Source organism: Hyperolius riggenbachi, chromosome 3 (genome assembly GCF_040937935.1).
Source record: "Hyperolius riggenbachi isolate aHypRig1 chromosome 3, aHypRig1.pri, whole genome shotgun sequence".
Lineage (NCBI taxonomy): Eukaryota > Metazoa > Chordata > Amphibia > Anura > Hyperoliidae > Hyperolius > Hyperolius riggenbachi.
The window spans coordinates 87,133,125-87,155,549 of record NC_090648.1 but is presented as its reverse complement, the minus strand read 5'-3'; the positions used below and the strand labels follow the sequence as shown (position 1 = coordinate 87,155,549).

At 43.1% G+C, this 22,425-nt stretch overlaps 1 protein-coding gene across 1 annotated transcript; it reads left to right on the top strand.

Moving 5' to 3' along the window:
* Positions 1-8,095: 8,095 nt before the first annotated feature.
* Positions 8,096-21,235, top strand: LOC137562177 (DNA damage-regulated autophagy modulator protein 1-like). Its single transcript, XM_068273510.1, has 6 exons — positions 8,096-8,220; positions 12,907-12,974; positions 16,176-16,318; positions 19,013-19,184; positions 20,920-21,062; positions 21,149-21,235. Exons 1-6 carry the CDS (start codon positions 8,096-8,098, stop codon positions 21,233-21,235), a joined length of 738 nt encoding a protein of 245 aa, XP_068129611.1.
* Positions 21,236-22,425: the final 1,190 nt, after the last annotated feature.

Below are 22,425 nucleotides of genomic sequence, written 5' to 3'. Positions count from 1 at the left end.
CCCCGGAGAGCTCAGAGGCTGCACAGGAACTGATCTGTCCTGTGCAGCCTCTAACAGGCTCCTGCCTGTCAAGTGACAGCGATCCCCGGCCGCTGATTGGCCGGGGATCGCTGATCTGTTACAACGCTGCTACTGTTAGCAGCGTTGTACAAATGTAAACAAAGCGGATTATTTCCACGTGTTTACATTTAGCCTGCGAGCCGCGATCGGCGGCCCGCAGGCTATTCACGGAGCCCCCCGCCGTGAATTGACAGGAAGCAGCTGCTCGCGCGAGCGGCTGCTTCCTGATTAATTAGCCTGCAGCCGCAGTACTGCGTCGCTGGTCCTGCAGCTGCCACTTTGCCGACGCGCGGTATGAGTGCGCGGTTGGCAAGTGGTTAAAAAAGGGGATCTGTGCATCTCTGAAAATCTGTGCACAAATCTATGGCATAAACGCAGCTAACAACATTAGAGAGCGTGGCCCCTTTCTTCTAACTTGCTGTACTTCACTGAGTTGTACCAGCGCCGAGGGTGAGCGCACCCCGAGAATTCCATCAGTAGATTGTGCGCTTATATCCTTCTTGCTTCAAACCGCTATCCATTCCCCTATTCTATTGTGCAGCCACATATTTCATGCATGTATGTCAAAGGATGTGTACACCCATAAAACTACTTCCCGTGCTCCCGGCTCTGCCGCTACGCCCACTGCAGGTGACCTGCCCATTTGCCCCTGAAAACTGGTCTCCTAAATGCATTGAGTTGCTGTAACGTGATTGGCTGATTAGCATACAGAGACATTTCCAAGTCTGGGATGTTGTCTAGGATGTCATTTGTGAAATAATATAATTTGGGGTGGTACATCATATATCACACCCACATCAGTCTCAGCTGCAGAGACATGTATGCCATGATGTAATGTTTCATTACAGTAGCTGGTAAAGATGAAGAAGTAAAGCCAGGGGCTACTGTGCATGTGCTGTTCCTTGACCACACTCCCTTTGCCAGGAGCATTCTTGTGCTTGTGCAGTTAGCCAAAGCTTGTAACTGCACAGGTGCAGAATGCTCCTAGCCACAGGAGCGCAATCCACGATGCACATGCGCGGTATTCCGCGATTGAACAAATTGTGGTCTTTATCACGGCTGAAGGCGGCAAAATATAGAGGACCGGATAGACACCGAGGGAGATGGCGGACTATAGTGGGCTGCAAGAAGTCCCAGGTAAGTATACATGCTCTTGTTCCCCTAGTGACAGGTACACTTTAACCAGTACCTGCAAACAGGTCATATATAAAGGCCTGTTTGACCACCTTTTTTGCCAACTGACCATTTCTATACAGCCTGTTATTTCGTGTGCACGTGCTTCTGGAGGTCTCCAAATATTGTCACCATAAATTGTACAAGTAACATAACTTCAATGTTGTGATACCCAGGAGAAATAGTCAAATAAAATGTGTGGGCTTTATTTATAGTAGCGTTGTTTAGTTTAAAACTATAGTGGTTAAAATTGGAGAAATAGTGTATTTTAAAAAAAAAATTATTTCTTTTTTCTCCCTTATATTTCCCTTTTAAATGTATAGAAAATAAATCCCAAATAAAAAAAAAAATCACCCACAAAAAACCTAATTTGTGACAATAGAAACAAGATATAGATCATTTAGGTGTTATAAGCAGTACTAAAGGTATTGCCAAATGAATGGGAGGAGCTCTGAAAGCTGAAAATTGTTCTTGGCGAGAAGGATAAAACAGCTCTTGGGTTGAAGTGGTTAAATAAAGTTGTCAACTTTCTAGTGTTTAGACAGAGAAATGTAATTTTTTTTCTAGCTTACACAGTTCTTCAAAATCTGTAAGAAGCAAACAGAAAATATGAATTGTTGTTTGAAAAATAACAATAATAATCACCATGACTACCAGTCTTCTGGCTAGCCAGTGGGTGTGTCCTCCAGTATCACAGCCATTATGACATCACTCACAGGGAGATTATGACATCACTCACAGAGGGTATATAAGTCTGGCACAAGGGCAGAGCAGTCACTTTCAGTGTTTACACCGAGAGATTTGGTAGTTGTACTACTGCGACTTAGAAAGCGATTGGATAACTATTCTTTTGCTTTGTATATCCATATGGGCATCCAAGGCTTGGGCTTCTTGCCCTGCCTTTGGTCCGTATGGACCTTCCTTGGCCTTGCGGTCTGTTACACCTTGACCCTTGTCCAAGGCCACAAGAACAGATATACCATCTTTATCAGGTAAGAGTGGAATGGGATTCCCATGGGGCTTTTCTAGGAGGAAGATGGGCAGCACATTATTGGCTGCTTTGGTGGAATTAGGCTTTTAACCCTTAGGCTGCCACAGACATCTATAAGTATTTCTGTGTTTCTGCATCCACATATGCTACAGATATCTAAAGGTGTTTTAGTACAAAACTACTTACAATACAATAACATTTCTAAAGCGCTTTTCTCCCATAGGACTCAAAGCGCCTTCCGCGGACTTCTATAGGCGTTTTTTGTTTCTCCGTATTCCTTTGCCGTGGATGCTTAAATGAGTACAAAGTGTAAATAATTTTAAGTTGATGCAGAATTATGAAAATGTGTATTTCCTGGGGAAACGCTGCACCTTGTGTATTTTCTGGAGAAAATGCTGCACATTATGTGTATTTTCTGGAGAATGCCCAAGCCGGCTCTGCGGCTGCGCCGACGGTAGGTGACCTGCCCATCTGCCCCTGAAAACTGGTCTGTCACCACATCTATATTCCTAAATGCATTGAGTTTCTGTAACGTGATTGGCTGATTAGCATACAGAGACATTTCCAAGTCTGCGATGTTGTCTAGGATGTCATTTGTGAAATAATATAATTAGGGGTGGTACATCATATATCACACCCACATCAGTCTCAGCTGCAGAGACATGTATGCCATGATCTAATGTTTCATTACAGTAGCTGGTAAAGATATAGAAGTAAAGCCAGGGGCTACTGCACATGTGCTGTTCCTTGACCACACTCCCTTTGCCAGGAGCATTCTGTGATTGTGCAGTTAGCCAAAGCTTGTAACTGCACAGGTGCAGAATGCTTCTGCCCACGGGAGCACAATCAAGGCACATCCTGCACTGCACATGCATGGTATTCCACGACTGAACAAGTTGTGGACTTTATCACGGCTGAAGGCGGCAAAATATAGAAAACCGGATGGACACCGAGGGAACTGGCGGACTATAGTGGGCTGCAAGAAGTCCCAGGTAAGTATACATGCTCTTGTCCCCTTAGTGACAGGTACACTTTAACCAGTACCTGCAAACAGGTCATATATAAAGGCCTGTTTTACCACTTTTTTTGCCAACTGACCATTTCTATACAGCCTGTTATTTCGTGTGCACGTGCTCCCGGAGGTCCCCAAATATTGTCACCATAAATTGTACAAGTAACATAACTTCAATGTTGTGATACCCAGGAGAAATAGTCAAAAAAATGTGTGGGCTTTATTTATAGTAGCGTTGTTTAGTTTAAAACTATAGTGGTTAAACTTGGAGAAATAGTGTATTTTTTAAAAAAAAATAATCACTTTTTTCCCTTATATTTCTCTTTTAAATGTATAGAAAATAAATCCCAAATAAATAAAAAAAAAATCACCCACAAAAAACCTAATTTGTGACAATAGAAACAAGATATAGATCATTTAGGTGTTATAAGCAGTACTAAAGTTATTGCCAAATGAATGGGAGGAGCTCTGAAAGCTGAAAATTGTTCTTGGCGAGAAGGGTAAAACAGCTCTTGGGTTGAAGTGGTTAAATAGAGTTGTCAACCTTCTAGTGTTTAGACAGAGAAATGTAATTTTTTTTCTAGTTTACACAGTTCTTCAAAATCTGTAAGAAGCAAACAGAAAATATGAATTGTTGTTTGAAAAATAACAATAATCATCACCATGACTACCAGTCTTCTGGCTAGCCAGTGGGTGTGTCCTCCAGTATCACAGCCATTATGACATCACTCATAGGGAGATTATGACATCACTCACAGAGGGTATATAAGTCTGGCACAAGGGCAGAGCAGTCACTTTCAGTGTTTACACCGAGAGATTTGGTAGTTCTACTACTGCGACTTAGAAAGCGATTGGATAACTATTCTTTTGCTTTGTACATCCATATGGGTATCCAAGGCTTGGGCTTCTTGCCCTGCCTTTGGTCCGTATGGACCTTCCTTGGCCTTGCGGTCTGTTACACCTTGACCCTTGTCCAAGGCCACAAGACCAGATATACCATCTTTATCAGGTAAGAGTGGAATGGGATTCCCATGGGGCTTTTCTAGGAGAAAGATGGGCAGCACTTTATTGGCTGCTTTGGTGGAATTAGGCTTTTAACCCTTAGACTGCCACAGACATCTATAAGTATTTCTGCATCCACATATGCTACAGACATCTAAAGGTGTTTTATTACATTTGTAAAGTGCTTTTCTCCCATAGGACTCAAAGCGCCTTCCGTGGACTTCTATAGGCGGTTTTTGTTTCTCCGTATTCCTTTGCCTTGGATGCTTAAATTAGTACAAAGTGTAAATAATTTTAAGTTGATGCAGAATTATGAAAATGTGTATTTTCTGGGGAAACGCTGTACCTTGTGTATTTTCTGGGGAAATGCTGCAAATTATGTGTATTTCTGGGGAATGCCCAAGCCGGCTCTGCGGCTGCGCCGACGGTAGGTGACCTGCCCATCTGCCCCTGAAAACTGGTCTGTCACCACATCTATATTCCTAAATGCATTGAGTTTCTGTAACGTGATTGGCTGATTAGCATACAGAGACATTTCCAAGTCTGCGATGTTGTCTAGGATGTCATTTGTGAAATAATATAATTAGGGGTGGTACATCATACATCACACCCACATCAGTCTCAGCTGCAGAGACATGTATGCCATGATCTAATGTTTCATTACAGTAGCTGGTAAAGATATAGAAGTAAAGCCAGGGGCTACTGTGCATGTGCTGTTCCTTGACCACACTCCCTTTGCCAGGAGCATTCTGTGCTTGTGCAGTTAGCCAAAGCTTGTAACTGCACAGGTGCAGAATGCTCCTGCCCACGGGAGCACAATCAAGGCACATCCTGCACTGCACATGCATGGTATTCCACGACTGAACAAGTTGTGGACTTTATCACGGCTGAAGGCGGCAAAATATAGAAAACCGGATGGACACCGAGGGAACTGGCGGACTATAGTGGGCTGCAAGAAGTCCCAGGTAAGTATACATGCTCTTGTCCCCTTAGTGACAGGTACACTTTAACCAGTACCTGCAAACAGGTCATATATAAAGGCCTGTTTTACCACCTTTTTTGCCAACTGACCATTTCTATACAGCCTGTTATTTCGTGTGCACGTGCTCCCGGAGGTCCCCAAATATTGTCACCATAAATTGTACAAGTAACATAACTTCAATGTTGTGATACCCAGGAGAAATAGTCAAAAAAATGTGTGGGCTTTATTTATAGTAGCGTTGTTTAGTTTAAAACTATAGTGGTTAAACTTGGAGAAATAGTGTATTTTAAAAAAAAAAAAATCACTTTTTTCCCTTATATTTCTCTTTTAAATGTATAGAAAATAAATCCCAAATAAATAAAAAAAAAAAATCACCCACAAAAAACCTAATTTGTGACAATAGAAACAAGATATAGATCATTTAGGTGTTATAAGCAGTACTAAAGTTATTGCCAAATGAATGGGAGGAGCTCTGAAAGCTGAAAATTGTTCTTGGCGAGAAGGGTAAAACAGCTCTTGGGTTGAAGTGGTTAAATAGAGTTGTCAACCTTCTAGTGTTTAGACAGAGAAATGTAATTTTTTTCTAGTTTACACAGTTCTTCAAAATCTGTAAGAAGCAAACAGAAAATATGAATTGTTGTTTGAAAAATAACAATAATCATCACCATGACTACCAGTCTTCTGGCTAGCCAGTGGGTGTGTCCTCCAGTATCACAGCCATTATGACATCACTCATAGGGAGATTATGACATCACTCACAGAGGGTATATAAGTCTGGCACAAGGGCAGAGCAGTCACTTTCAGTGTTTACACCGAGAGATTTGGTAGTTCTACTACTGCGACTTAGAAAGCGATTGGATAACTATTCTTTTGCTTTGTACATCCATATGGGTATCCAAGGCTTGGGCTTCTTGCCCTGCCTTTGGTCCGTATGGACCTTCCTTGGCCTTGCGGTCTGTTACACCTTGACCCTTGTCCAAGGCCACAAGACCAGATATACCATCTTTATCAGGTAAGAGTGGAATGGGATTCCCATGGGGCTTTTCTAGGAGAAAGATGGGCAGCACTTTATTGGCTGCTTTGGTGGAATTAGGCTTTTAACCCTTAGACTGCCACAGACATCTATAAGTATTTCTGCATCCACATATGCTACAGACATCTAAAGGTGTTTTATTACATTTGTAAAGTGCTTTTCTCCCATAGGACTCAAAGCGCCTTCCGCGGACTTCTATAGGCGTTTTTTGTTTCTCCGTATTCCTTTGCCGTGGATGCTTAAATGAGTACAAAGTGTAAATAATTTTAAGTTGATGCAGAATTATGAAAATGTGTATTTTCTGGGGAAACGCTGTACCTTGTGTATTTTCTGGGGAAAATGCTGCACATTATGTGTATTTTCTGGAGAATGCCCAAGCCGGCTCTGCGGCTGCGCCGACAGTAGGTGACCTGCCCATCTGCCCCTGAAAACTGGTCTGTCACCACATCTATATTCCTAAATGCATTGAGTTTCTGTAACGTGATTGGCTGATTAGCATACAGAGACATTTCCAAGTCTGCGATGTTGTCTAGGATGTCATTTGTGAAATAATATAATTAGGGGTGGTACATCATATATCACACCCACATCAGTCTCAGCTGCAGAGACATGTATGCCATGATCTAATGTTTCATTACAGTAGCTGGTAAAGATATAGAAGTAAAGCCAGGGGCTACTGTGCATGTGCTGTTCCTTGACCACACTCCCTTTGCCAGGAGCATTCTGTGCTTGTGCAGTTAGCCAAAGCTTGTAACTGCACAGGTGCAGAATGCTCCTGCCCACGGGAGCACAATCAAGGCACATCCTGCACTGCACATGCATGGTATTCCACGACTGAACAAGTTGTGGACTTTATCACGGCTGAAGGCGGCAAAATATAGAAAACCGGATGGACACCGAGGGAACTGGCGGACTATAGTGGGCTGCAAGAAGTCCCAGGTAAGTATACATGCTCGTGTCCCCTTAGTGACAGGTACACTTTAACCAGTACCTGCAAACAGGTCATATATAAAGGCCTGTTTTACCACCTTTTTTGCCAACTGACCATTTCTATACAGCCTGTTATTTCGTGTGCACGTGCTCCCGGAGGTCCCCAAATATTGTCACCATAAATTGTACAAGTAACATAACTTCAATGTTGTGATACCCAGGAGAAATAGTCAAAAAAATGTGTGGGCTTTATTTATAGTAGCGTTGTTTAGTTTAAAACTATAGTGGTTAAACTTGGAGAAATAGTGTATTTTAAAAAAAAAAAAATTCACTTTTTTCCCTTATATTTCTCTTTTAAATGTATAGAAAATAAATCCCAAATAAATAAAAAAAAAATCACCCACAAAAAACCTAATTTGTGACAATAGAAACAAGATATAGATCATTTAGGTGTTATAAGCAGTACTAAAGTTATTGCCAAATGAATGGGAGGAGCTCTGAAAGCTGAAAATTGTTATTGGCGAGAAGGGTAAAACAGCTCTTGGGTTGAAGTGGTTAAATAGAGTTGTCAACCTTCTAGTGTTTAGACAGAGAAATGTAATTTTTTTCTAGTTTACACAGTTCTTCAAAATCTGTAAGAAGCAAACAGAAAATATGAATTGTTGTTTGAAAAATAACAATAATCATCACCATGACTACCAGTCTTCTGGCTAGCCAGTGGGTGTGTCCTCCAGTATCACAGCTATTATGACATCACTCATAGGGAGATTATGACATCACTCACAGAGGGTATATAAGCCTGGCACAAGGGCAGAGCAGTCACTTTCAGTGTTTACACCGAGAGATTTGGTAGTTCTACTACTGCGACTTAGAAAGCGATTGGATAACTATTCTTTTGCTTTGTACATCCATATGGGTATCCAAGGCTTGGGCTTCTTGCCCTGCCTTTGGTCCGTATGGACCTTCCTTGGCCTTGCGGTCTGTTACACCTTGACCCTTGTCCAAGGCCACAAGACCAGATATACCATCTTTATCAGGTAAGAGTGGAATGGGATTCCCATGGGGCTTTTCTAGGAGGAAGATGGGCAGCACTTTATTGGCTGCTTTGGTGGAATTAGGCTTTTAACCCTTAGACTGCCACAGACATCTATAAGTATTTCTGCATCCACATATGCTACAGACATCTAAAGGTGTTTTAGTACATTTGTAAAGTGCTTTTCTCCCATAGGACTCAAAGCGCCTTCCATGGACTTCTATAGGCGGTTTTTGTTTCTCTGTATTCCTTTGCCTTGGATGCTTAAATTAGTACAAAGTGTAAATAATTTTAAGTTGATGCAGAATTATGAAAATGTGTATTTTCTGGGGAAACGCTGTACCTTGTGTATTTTCTGGGGAAATGCTGCAAATTATGTGCATTTCTGGGGAAACACTGTGTGTTATGTGTATTTTCTGGAGAAACGCAGCACTGTGTGTATTTTCTGGGGAAACACTGTCTATTATGTTTATTTTCTGGAGAAACTCTGTGAATTATGTGTATTTTTGGGGAAACTGTGCGTTATGTGTATGTTCTGAAGAAAGCTTCAGATTATGTGTATTTTCTGGGGAAACTATTCAGATTATGTGTATTTTTGGGGAACCTGCGTTATGTGTATTTTCTGGGAAAACGCAGCATGTTGTGTATTTTCTGGAGACAACGCTGCATATTATGTGTATTTTCTGGGGAACGCCCCACATTTTGTGTATTTTTAGGGGAAATGCTGCACATTTTTTGTATTTTCTGGGAAAATGCTGCCAGTTATGTGTATTTTACTGGGGAAATGCAGCACTATGTGTATTTTCTGGGGTAACGCTGTGCAGTATGTGTATTTTCTGGGAAAACACTGTGCATTATGTGTATTTTCTGAGAAAACGCTGCACATTATATGCATTTTCTGGGGCAACGCTGCACATTATATGCATTTTCTGGGGCAACGCTGCACATTATATGCATTTTCTGGGGAAAAGGTGCACGTTTTGTGTAATTTCTGGGGAAACGCTGCACATTATGTATATTTTCTGGGGAAATGCACCACATTATGGGCTTGATCCACAAAAGGGTGCTAACTTAGCACGCCTAAAAGCCCCTTAGCACGTCTAAAGCCCTTTAGGGCGCGCAAAGTTTTGCGCACTAAGTTAGCGCACACAAAGTTTAGCGCGGCCCGTAGCGCACAAAACGTTGCACCGGGTGCGCCTAAAATATCGCACCGGGTGTGCAGCGTTGTTTATTTGAAAACTATAGTGGTTAAAATTGGAGAAATAGTGTCTTTTTTATTTCATTTTTTCCCTTATATTTCCCTTTTAAATGTATAAAAAATAAATAAAAAAAAAAAAATCGCCCACAAAAAGCCTAATTAGTGACAATAGAAACAAGATATAGATCATTTAGGTGTTATAAGCAGTACTAAAGTTATTGCCAAAAGAATGGGAGGAGCTCTGAAAGCTGAAAATTGTTCTTGGCGAGAAGGGTAAAACAGCTCTTGGGTTGAAATGGTTAAATAAAGTTCTCAACCTTCTAGTTTCTCTAGCTTAGGCCATGCACCTACTAAATAACCTAATTACGCACTGCCTGTACAGTACATATACTGTATACATCCCCACCTCTTGTTTCCACCCCATTCCTATAGACTGTAAGCTCGCAAGGGCAGGGCTCTCACCCTTTTGTGTCATGGACTGATATTAATTTATTTGCTTGCACACTGTTAGACATTTATACATTTTAGTCATCATATTAAATCAAATTGTAATCAGCAGTGCTGTATCTTGTATCAGTGTTCATATTTGATGTATATCATTGTCTGTAACATTATGTATCCCTTGTTTGTTTTCTTACATTGTACAGCGCCACGGAATATGTTGGCGCTTTATAAATAAATAATAATAATAATTCTAGTGCTTAGACAGAGAAATGTAATTTTTTCTAGTTTACACAGTTCTTCAAAATCTGTAAGAAGCAAACAGAAAATATGAATTGTTGTTTGAAAAATAACAATAATCACCATGACTACCAGTCTTCTGGCTAGCCAGTGGGTGTGTCCTCCAGTATCACAGCCATTATGACATCACAGGGAGATTATGACATCACTCACAGAGGGTATATAAGTCTGGCACAAGGGCAGAGCAGTCACTTTCAGTGTTTACACCGAGAGATTTGGTAGTTCTACTACTGCGACTTAGAAAGCGATTGGATAGCTATTCTTTTGCTCTGTACATCCATATGGGCATCCAAGGCTTGGGCTTCTTGCCCTGCCTTTGGTCCGTATGGACCTTCCTTGGCCTTGCGGTCTGTTACACCTTGACCCTTGTCCAAGGCCACAAGACCATATATACCATCTTTATCAGGTAAGAGTGGAATGGGATTCCCATGGGGCTTTTCTAGGAGGAAGATGGGCAGCACTTTATTGGCTGCTTTGGTGGAATTAGGCTTTTAACCCTTAGACTGCCACAGACATCTATAAGTATTTCTGTGTTTCTGCATCCACATATGCTACAGACATCTAAAGGTGTTTTAGTACAAAACTACTTACAATACAATAACATTTGTAAAGCGCTTTTCTCCCATAGGACTCACAGCGCCTTCCGCGGACTTCTATAGGTGTTTTTTTGTTTCTCCTTATCCCTTTGCCGTGGATGCTTAAATTAGTACAAAGTGTAAATAATTTTAAGTTGATGCAGAATTATGAAAATGTGTATTTTCTGGGGAAACGCTGCACCTTGTGTATTTTCTGGGGAAATGCTGCAAATTATGAGTATTTTGGGGGGAAATGCTGTCTATTATGTTTATTTTCTGGAGAAACTCTGTGAATTATGTGTATTTTTGGGGAAACTGTGCATTGTGTATTTTTTGGGAAAACGCTGCGCATTATATGTATTTTCTGGGAAAACGCTGCGTGTTGTTTATTTTCTGGGAAAACGCTGCACATTGTGTATTTTCAGGGGAATGCCCCACATTTTGTGTATTTTCAGGGGAAATGTTGCACATTTTTTGTATTTTCTGGGGAAATGCTGCCTGTTATGTGTATTTTACTGGAGAAACGCAGCGCAGTATGTGTATTTTCTGGGGTAACGCTGCGCAGTATGTGTATTTTCTGGGAAAACACTGTGCATGTGTAATTTTTGGGAAAACCGCTGCACATTATGTATATTTTCTGGGGAAACGCTCCACATTATGGGCTTGATCCACAAAAGGGTGCTAACTTAGTTAGCACGCCTAAAAGCCTTTTAGGGCGCGCACTAAGTTAGTACGTGCAAAGTTTAGCGCTGCCCGCAGCTCACGAAACGTCACACTGGGTGTGCCTAAAATGTTGCACTGGGTGCGCCCTAAACTTAGCACGGTGTGACGTTTCGTTATGTATTTTCTGTGAAAATGCTGCATATTATGTGTATTTTCTGTGAAAATGCTGCACTTTTTGTATTTTCTGGAGAAACTTGCACATTATGCGTATTTTATGGAACAACACTATAAGTTGTATAGCTATGCTATTTGTTGTGTATTCTCTGGGGATATGCTGTGCATTTCTGGGAAAACGCTGCACATTATGTGTATTTTCTGTGGAAACGCTGCACATTATGTCTATGTTTGAGAAATTCTGTGCTGCATGTATTTTCTGGGGAAAGGCTGCTCTATATGTATATTTTCTGGGAAAACACTGCACATTATGCATATTTTTTGGGGAAACACTGTGTTATATGTATTGTGCATTGCTAAGGGAGACCTATCAGGAATACCCCCCTTGAAATTCCTGCGTTTGCCCCTGGGGGGAGCGACGCAATACCGTAATATAAAAGTGGACTTAAAGGGAACCTTAACTGAACGGGGGGTATAGAGTTTTACTTACCTGGGGCTATTACCAGCCCCCTGCAGCAGTCCTGTGCCCTCGGCGCCGCTCTGGAATCCTCTGGTCCCCCACTGTCACTTAGTTTCGTTTTTGACGACTCACCAGTCGCCGGCCGCCATGCGTATTATTGGACGCATTCACCAATGCAATTAGCGCTATTGCGGACCGCAACGCGTATAAAAATACGCGTTGCCGCATATCTACGCGTGCGGAATGTGGCAACGCGTATTTTTGTATGCGTTGCAGTCCGCAATAGCGCTAATTGCATTGGTGAATGCGTCCAATAATACGCATGGCGGCCGGCGACTGGTGAGTCGTCAAAAACTAAACTAAGTGACAGCGGGGGACCAGAGGATTCCAGAGCGGCGCCGAGGGCACAGGACTGATGCAGGGGGCTGGCAATAGCCCCAGGTAAGTAAAACTCTATACCCCCCGTTCAGTTAAGGTTCCCTTTAAGGTTAACAATTGGCTCTTTATACTCATTACCATAGAAAATAATAAACAATTTATTTTGGTCTCTCCCATAGAAAAGTTTATACTGTAATGTCCCTTACAAAATTCCTTTGCTATTATTGTTGGATTTTATTTTTAGATAGCTCCAACATACATGTGTTTTTATCATAGTCACACAGTTGTTATTATATTATCAACACCTGTGCCTACTCATTGCCCAGGAGGGATCATGTGTATATAGTGGAGAAGTATAAAGTATAGGCTGTACAGTATAGTGTAAATTTGGTGAGTTACGTGGAAAGACTAATGTACTGTATAATATATAATGTGAAGGAGGTGGGAGTATATGATATAGAACTGGAGAGTTATCTTACACATCCTATGTTTATTTTACAGTGACACCGGTAACAGTTACCCAGAGTCCATTGTGTTTGCTGCTGTATTCTTTATGTCAGCGATCTTTGGTAAGTAATTCCTAGATTATGTAGACCTTCATTAATCTCTGGTGCAGTTTATGTGCTGTTAGACAGTTCCTAGTTTGATAAGTGATGCAATCAACCAGCTACAGTTGATGACAGTGTATGAGGTATTAGTCACATAGTTTGTGAGGGAGTAAGGAACCAGTGAAATATGGATTTTTGCTCCTACATGTGTCCAGTCCTCCTCATTAGCAAAATCATGTGTCAACAAGTGAAAACGACTTGGTTGTGTAAAGGCTCGTACACATGTCCAAAAAATTTGCCCGTCCACTGTCGTCTAAATTTGGTCTGTTGGACGACAATCAGGCATGTGTATGGTTGGCAAACCACAAGACGAGCAGCTGATAGCAGACAGTGTGCCGTGTGCGCTATCCATCTGGCTCAGTGACTGTTGAGCTGATATCGTGCAGTTGGCCATATGTGTACAAGTCATTTGAGCTGTGTGTGCTTGTTTTGAATGCGGCTATCCTGCAGTCCGTCGTTTTACTTGCATGCAATATGCAAATTAGTGGGTCGTTTAGGTGGTTGGCATGCTGAAAACACAAGTCGGGTAAATGGTTCGTCGTGGGGTCGGTCATGGCCGTTCACTTTTTGGGACATGTGTAAGAGCCTTTATAATGGGATTTTGTTTCTAGTTGAAAAACGTTTGCTACTGTTAGCATGATTTAGAGGAGTAGCTGGCTAAAAATACAACGTTTATGAGGGTCTCATGAAATAAGATTGCTCATTATGGGTGTAGCAGTTACCATAATAAAAACTATGGTGCCCAGGAGCTGGGGTGGAGGAGGGGAAAAGGTAAATTAGACCTGTCCATCACTGTCCTTTTCATCAGAGATAGATTATGATGTAATGGGGCCCTAGGCAGGGTAGTAGATTAGAGTAGGGATACAGTACTGAGGAGGGTGTAGGATGTACAGTGAGGGGAGTAGGGATATCTGTACTGAGGAGGGTGTAGGATGTACAGTTAGGGGAGTAGGGATATCAGTACTGAGGAGGGTGTAGGATGTACAGTGAGGGGAGTAGGGATATCAGTACTGAGGAGGGAGTAGGGATATCAGTACTGAGGAGGGTGTAGGATGTACAGTGAGGGGAGTAGGGATATCAGTACTGAGGAGGGTGTAGGATGTACAGTGAGGGGAGTAGGGATATCAGCACTGAGGAGGGCGTAGGATGTACAGTGAGGGGAGTAGGGATATCAGTACTGAGGAGGGTGTAGGATGTACAGTGAGGGGAGTAGGGATATCTGTACTGAGGAGGGTGTAGGATGTACAGTTAGGGGAGTAGGGATATCAGTACTGAGGAGGGTGTAGGATGTACAGTGAGGGGAGTAGGGATATCAGTACTGAGGAGGGAGTAGGGATATCAGTACTGAGGAGGGTGTAGGATGTACAGTGAGGGGAGTAGGGATATCAGTACTGAGGAGGGTGTAGGATGTACAGTGAGGGGAGTAGGGATATCAGTACTGAGGATGGTATAGGATGTACAGTGAGGGGAGTAGGGATATCAGTATGAGGAGGGTGTAGGATGTACAGTGAGGGGAGTAGGGATATCAGTACTAAGGAGGGTGTAGGATGTACAGTGAGGGGAGTAGGGATATCAGTACTGAGGAGGGAGTAGGGATATCAGTACTGAGGAGGGTGTAGGATGTACAGTGAGGGGAGTAGGGATATCAGTACTGAGGAGGGTGTAGGATGTACAGTGAGGGGAGTAGGGATATCAGTACTGAGGATGGTATAGGATGTACAGTGAGGGGAGTAGGGATATCAGTATGAGGAGGGTGTAGGATGTACAGTTAGGGGAGTAGGGATATCAGTACTGAGGAGGGTGTAGGATGTACAGTGAGGGGAGTAGGGATATCAGTACTAAGGAGGGTGTAGGATGTACAGTGAGGGGAGTAGGGATATCAGTACTAAGGAGTGTGTAGGATTGTACAGTGAGGGGAGTAGGGATATCAGTACTGAGGAGGGAGTAGGGATATCAGTACTGAGGAGGGTGTAGGATGTACAGTGAGGGGAGTAGGGATATCAGTACTGAGGAGGGTGTAGCATGTACAGTGAGGGGAGTAGGGATATCAGTGCTGAGGAGGGTGTAGGATGTACAGTGAGGGGAGTAGGGATATCAGTACTAAGGAGTGTGTAGGATGTACAGTGAGGGGAGTAGGGATATCAGTACTGAGGAGGGTGTAGGATGTACAGTGAGGGGAGTAGGGATATCAGTACTGAGGAGGGTGTAGGATGTACAGTTAGGGGAGTAGGGATATCAGTACTGAGGAGGGTGTAGGATGTACAGTTAGGGGAGTAGGGATATCAGTACTGAGGAGGGTGTAGGATGTACAGTGAGGGGAGTAGGGATATCAGTACTAAGGAGTGTGTAGGATGTACAGTGAGGGGAGTAGGGATATCAGTACTGAGGATGGTATAGGATGTACAGTGAGGGGAGTAGGGATATCAGTACTGAGGAGTGTGTAGGATGTACAGTGAGGGGAGTAGGGATATCAGTATGAGGAGGGTGTAGGATGTACAGTGAGGGGAGTAGGGATATCAGTACTGAGGAGGGTGTAGGATGTACAGTTAGGGGAGTAGGGATATCAGTACTGAGGAGGGTGTAGGATGTACAGTGAGGGGAGTAGGGATATCAGTACTGAGGAGGGTGTAGGATGTACAGTGAGGGGAGTAGGGATATCAGCACTGAGGAGGGTGTAGGATGTACAGTGAGGGGAGTAGGGATATCAGCACTGAGGAGGGCGTAGGATGTACAGTGAGGGGAGTAGGGATATCAGTACTGAGAAGGGTGTAGGATGTACAGTGAGGGGAGTAGGGATATCAGCACTGAGGAGGGTGTAGGATGTACAGTGAGGGGAGTAGGGATATCAGTACTGAGGATGGTATAGGATGTACAGTGAGGGGAGTAGGGATATCAGTATGAGGAGGGTGTAGGATGTACAGTTAGGGGAGTAGGGATATCAGTACTGAGGAGGGTGTAGGATGTACAGTTAGGGGAGTAGGGATATCAGTACTGAGGAGGGTGTAGGATGTACAGTGAGGGGAGTAGGGATATCAGTATGAGGAGGGTGTAGGATGTACAGTAAGGGGAGCAGGGATATCAGTAGGTACATTGTCATGTTCACTCATATAGGGGGGGTAAGAAAACAGAATACTTGCTAACCTTTTGTACATTTTGTTTCAGGATGTGTCACTGTCTACATCATCTATCGGTTCAACGCCATCCGCATGGCCGAACCTCGGCGCAGGTTTGCCATCATGCAGGGCATCCTGCTAGCGATAGGATCGATCTCTGCTCTTATGTACATGCTTACTGGCATTTTCTCGGTAAGTAAGACCATCACATCCCCATTACACTGGGATTTATATAGATTGTTTTGACATTATTTGTAAGGATGCGTACACACCGAACTACTGAAGTTGCCCATCAAGGTTCAGAACTCGATCCCCTTGAGCGACATTGATGGGCTCAGCTGTATAGACGCGTGTCAGCTATGTTGCTGACGACGCGCTTTATTGGTATGCGGGGGGGGGGGGGGGGGGTGCTGGATCGGCACGTGCATTACTTCTCGTAGCAAGCAGGGGAGCGGTGCAAACAATGAAGTTGTCCATCGCTGGGGGCAAGTCGATTTGCCAGGCGAATCACTTGAGCGTCGAGGATGGGCCGTCTCCGTACCCACACTAGATTATGGGCTGAGGCAGTCATTATCCGACTTGAGTCAGGCATTTGTTTGTGCCTTGACAACTACACTCAACATATTACCGTACTTCTCCAATCTGGACTAGGAAAGCAAAGGTGCTAATGTAACTTCCTGTTAGTTGAACTGCATCATTGGGTTAATAGTTTGACACCGCAATGCATATTAATTCATAGGGCTTGATTCACAAAGCGGTGCTAACCTACTTAGCACGCCTAAAGTAGTTTAGGCGTGATAACCTTTGCACTAGTAGGTTACAAAGTTTTACGCGTGCAAAGTCCGGTGCGCGCAGAAAGTTGCATAGGGTTCAATGGGTGCATAAAACTTTATGCGCGCAAAACTTTATGCGCACTAAAGTTTTGGGCACGGGAATTTCGCGCGAGTTTGTTTTTATCACACCTAAACTGAGTTTAGGCGTGATAAAGGGCTTTTCACCAGCGTGCTAACAGTTTGCACCGCTTTGTGAATCAAGCCCATAGTATCCAACCTACCATCACTAGAGATAAGCAAGAGCTTCGTCAATTGCAAATCAGGCCAAACTGATCTGTGAGTTTCACAACCAGGTTTTCTGAAGCTCATCAGGAAGCAGACTTTCACAGTTCTGATGTTCGCCAGAAAATTCTTTTAACCACTTAAGCCCAACTGGACGAGATTTCTCGTCCAGTTGGGCTGCGCGCACTCCCGCGGGTCGCGCGCGCTCCCCCCCGTGCGCGCCCCCGCTGCTGCCCGTTAGCCCACCGATCAGTGAAAGGGATTATAAATCCCTTTCGCTGATCGGACCCCCCCGGAGAAAAGCCAACAGCGTCTCTTCAGACGCTGCGGCTTTTCTGAGCTCTGGGCTCCTTTCTTCTGCCTGGGAGCGAGATCGATCACTCCCAGGACTTTTTGATTCTGGCCATCTTGTGGCCAAATAGCAAATTGCACCTAAAAAGAAAAAAAATTACAAATAAACATATAAATATATTAAAAAAAAAACCTGTTTACCTCCCACACCAAAAAATACCCACATACAAGTTTACATTAAAAAAAAAAAAATTACAATAATAAAAAAAAAAAACATAAATAGTTACCTAAGGGTCTGAACTTTTTAAATATTCATGTCAAAGGAGTATATCAATATGATTTAATAAATTATGGGCTTCTAAACAGTGATGGACGCAAAACGGAAAAAATGCACCTTTATTTCCAAATAAAATATTGTCGCCATACATTGTGATAGGGACATAATTTTAACGGTGAAATACCCGGGGCATATGGGCAAATACAATACGTGAGTTTTAATTATGGAAGCATGTATTATTTTAAAACTATAATTGCTGAAAACTGAGAAATAATGAATTTTTTCCATTTTTTTCTTATTCTTCCTGTTAAAATGCATTTACAGTAAAGTGGCTCTTAGCAAAATATACCACCCACAGAAAGCCTAATTGGTGGCGAAAAAAACAAGATATAGATCAATTCATTGTGATGAGTAGTGATAAAGTTATTGGCAAATGAATGGGGGGTGAAAGTTGCTCGGATGTAAAAAAATGTCAACCCTTCGGGCTTAAGTGGTTAATGTATGATAAAAGTTGAAAAGGAATGTTATCCTTTGAACAGCACTATCCAAGAGTTTCTATAGCAGGCTTTCTCAACCGGGGTTCCTCAAGTACTCTGCAGGGGTTCCTTGGCATTTTACCCCATCGTTGGAGAAGTATGATAGAGGACTCTAGAATAGGGGAAAAGAAGCACTGAATTGGGGGGTCAGATTGCATTAATAAAATACACTAGAATAAGAGGACAGTATAATAAGGGACATTTGGGCACTGAAGTAGAGTGCAGTGAAATAGACGGCCACAACTATTTCTGAAGTCCATGCCTCTTGCAAAATAAATGCAGGCATTTCTTGACATCCAAAAAGTATTTGCAAGGTTCCTCCAAGGTAAAAAGAAACGTTGCTCGTCTGAAGCATGAATAAACATCCGCAGCCCCTGTGGTCGAGGGGGTGCCTGGGAGCTGGGGGAGGCGGTCCTACACATATTAAATACAGAGCAGGCAGCACAGCGAGGGTTATACATACCTGCTCCCTAGCTCCTGTCCCGCCTGTCCTATAGACACCTTAACAACCTGCTATACTGTGTGTTCTTCACTGACTGGAGCTGGGGATGGAGGAGGCAGGAAGCCCATTTACAGTAGACGGGGCATAACAGTATAACCAGCAGTCCAGTCTGGGGGTTTATAACAATTTGTGGATACTCCTTGTAATATCACGATAGTACAATCATTTCTGATCATAGTTGAATTTGTCTTTTGAAAATATAACATGTTTGTGTTTCTCTTCCAGAGCAGAGTAGATATGACAGTCCACAGGGCGAGCACTGCAGTGGGTGCCATTCTTGGCTGCCTGTATATCCTCAGCCAGGCCATAACCCTGTATTGGACTTCGACTGGCAGTCGGCAGAGCTGTCATTTCAGACTGGGCTTCGCCATTCTTACCATAGTGGACCTACTGATATGTAAGTTTATTATTTCCTATAACTGTAATGATCGCTGCTGCAGCAGGTGTTGCTGGAAGTAGTAGTGCTGCAGCTCAGGCAGTTCTGATCTCTTTCCATGCAAGCTGCATAGCTTTGTCTGCCTTTCCCTGCTGTCATCTTGTGACTGATTATTATTCACCTGTGTGGGAATCTGCATGTCTGCTCCCATTGGATGACCTCAGTATAAATATCTGCTTCCTGCAGGACTCCTCGGGTTTTCATAGCTTCAGTTTAAGCCTGTCTTGCTGTCGCTTCAGCCCCCGATTGTGTTTCTTGTTCTAAAGATACTTTGCTGGTCTTTGCATCATATATTGGTTCATTGCCTATATAAATGCATACCAGCACGTTTATTATTTTTCTTGTATTCGTGTTACGTTGATACATCAGTGTCGCTGATGTATACGTACACGAACTGTTTATATCCTGTGTGCAGTTAGTCAGCTTTCCAGCACGTTTTGGTAGTTTGCGCTTATCGTGAGCACCCGTGCTGAGCTAGTATCCTGCTCCTGGTCCTGTTCGTGGATTGCGTTCATCTCTGCGAAGAGATAACGAATCCTTCTGAATCCTGTCCTGTTGCCGTTTGTGGATTGCGTTCGTCTCTGCGAAGAGATAGCGAATCCTTCTGAGCCCTGTTCCCTGTATTGCTCCAGTGCTAGTCAGCGTTCCTGCTTATGTCATATATCGGTTCATTGCCGATATATACATATGTTAGTCAGACGTTACAAATAGTTTCATTGATAGCTGTAATTGTAATACGCTAGGAAAACATACTTATTGTATATTTGTCTGTGTTACGTTCATCTATCTTGATCCTGCTATTTCCTGACTATCCTGTCCTGTCTTTGTGAGGCACGCCATCGCTGCAATCGCATTGGCTGCCTCATTCCAGTCTGTCTTGTTTTGGACGCTTGCTGTCGCTAAGTAGCCGCTAGCTAGCAAGCGTTCATTCTGTCTACCTGTCCTGATCTCCTCAGTTCTGGTTTATGCGCTCAGCGCTACTTTGCGCTGAGACGTTATAACAAAAGCATTGTTTGTGGCTGTCAGATCTGCACCGGCTCTGTGCGCCACAATCTCCTATTGGAGTCAGTCCTCCCCTCCACTATACTAGGGATAGCCTGTTTCCTTGTGCTGGTGTGTGTACCTCCTCCACGCCAGCTCATGCGTTGCATGCTGACTGTGGAGAATACATCACCAAGCCTTACAATAACACATTGGGATTGGGATCTGTACCACAGCAGTTTATGGCTGGGGAACTGCAGATTCTGCTCTTTTTAGCTGTCCAAGAATACATTTATTTTCTTTCATGGCTTCTGCATGGGTGTTTCTTTTGCATCATAGCCCCGCCCCCAGAATAATTTCATTGCCTGGGTGTCTTAGAAGACTTCTCAGGTGGTCCTGAATATCTCACAATTTCTGGAAGAAAACATGTAGGGATCAAAGACACCCAGATTTCTTGCATGTCCAATAGGCTTCAGCCTAGGGTGAATATATTTCATGGGGAGGGGGGGGGGGGGGGCAGCAGATTCTTGCTGCATTCAGCATTATACATTGTATTACTATGCAATGAAAACATCTATAGAAGCCAATAATATTTTACTTTCCTGTACTCATATTACTTAAACTTTCAGAATTTATATTACCATAGCATATTACTGTAATACCAATTGCTTTATCTAATGCTAATATTCTTTATTTTTCTCTATCTACCTTTCAGTTGGAGTAACCTCTTGCTACGTTTTCGTCTTCCGTAGCAAAATGCTTCATAATGAGGTGCTCTATTATACGGTGATCATCACAGAATGGGTTGGTATATTTCTCTACCAGTCATTCTACTTCACCATGATGGCAGATCTCCAGGTTGGTGCTTATTTCTGTAAAGCTTAGTTTTGTGCCGTTATCATATGACTCAGTGTGTGACAGAGTGTTTTTTTCTCCCCTTCCAGCACCTGGCTTTTCAAAGTCCAAAGAAGTGGAAAGACGACTGGATAATCGCGAGAGAAAGACTGCAGGACAGTCCAGAATCTCCATAGAACGTCTTATTTGACTGCCAATGGTCCACCACAGACGGGGCTGCACAGTGGCATAGTGGATAGCCCTATTTTTTTAAATAAATATGTAAAATGAATATGACATTTGTATTATTCAGCATGCAGGGATTGGAAATAATATTTCAAAGCTATATACAGGTGAAACTCAAAACATTGGAACATCGTACAAAAGTCCATTTATTACACTAATTCAACTTAAAAAGTGAAACTAATATATGAAATAGGAAGCCTTTGCAGGTGTTTCGGATTAATAAGCTGATTAGAGTCTGACACTTTGAGCCTAGAATATCGAACGTTTTCACAATATTCGAATGGTCTGAGATCTTGATTTGGGGGATGTCATATGCCAGGGGTGCCAACACTTTTTCAGCTCGCAAGCTACTTAATATTTGCCGAGTGCAGGAGATCTACCAACATTTACAGTATAGGTAGCAAGGCATAGGTGACTTCAGTATAGGTAGTTACGTGTAGGTGCCTTCAGTATAGGTAGCCAGGTATAGGTAGTTAGGTGTAGGTGCTTCCAGTATAGGTAGGCAGGTATATGTGCCTTCAGGTTAGGTATAGGTGCCTTCATTATAGATAGCTAGGTGTAGGTGCCTGGGTGCCACTTACGTCTCTCTAGCTCCAGTGTCTGGGGCTCATTCTGGTCTCCCCTCCTTCTGCCGAGGCTGGCTGGAGGGCAGATGAGCAGTGGCGGCTGAGGGGAACGCTCCGGCAGGAGAAGAGACTGTGGGCAATGTGCGTGGATGCGTTGTGCCCGGCACCGCCCCAGCCATGACATTGCGGCCTCTCCTCTTCAGCCGTGCCGCCTTTCTCGGCCAAATAGTGCGTGCTGCGGCTCCTATGCGCACTTCTGAGGAGAGTCCTGTTTTTGTCACCACCTTCAGCACTGAATATCAACATATCACTCAAATTATTAAAAAAATATCTTCCGGTTTTGGTAGTGGTTTGATGGTGATTTGCAGCCTTTCCTCAAGAATGGTGTCAGATTTGCGAGCCATCGAGCACATACTCTTGGCAGTTTGTTATCACACAGCATTTTTGTCTCAGATTCTCAGCCTTCCACCTGGTTATCCTCCCAGGGCTCATACAAATGTGGTGTTTCTAGTTGCCTCTACTGTTCGGTACATAATCAGACCCGAAATATTGTGTCACTTACCAATGGACATACT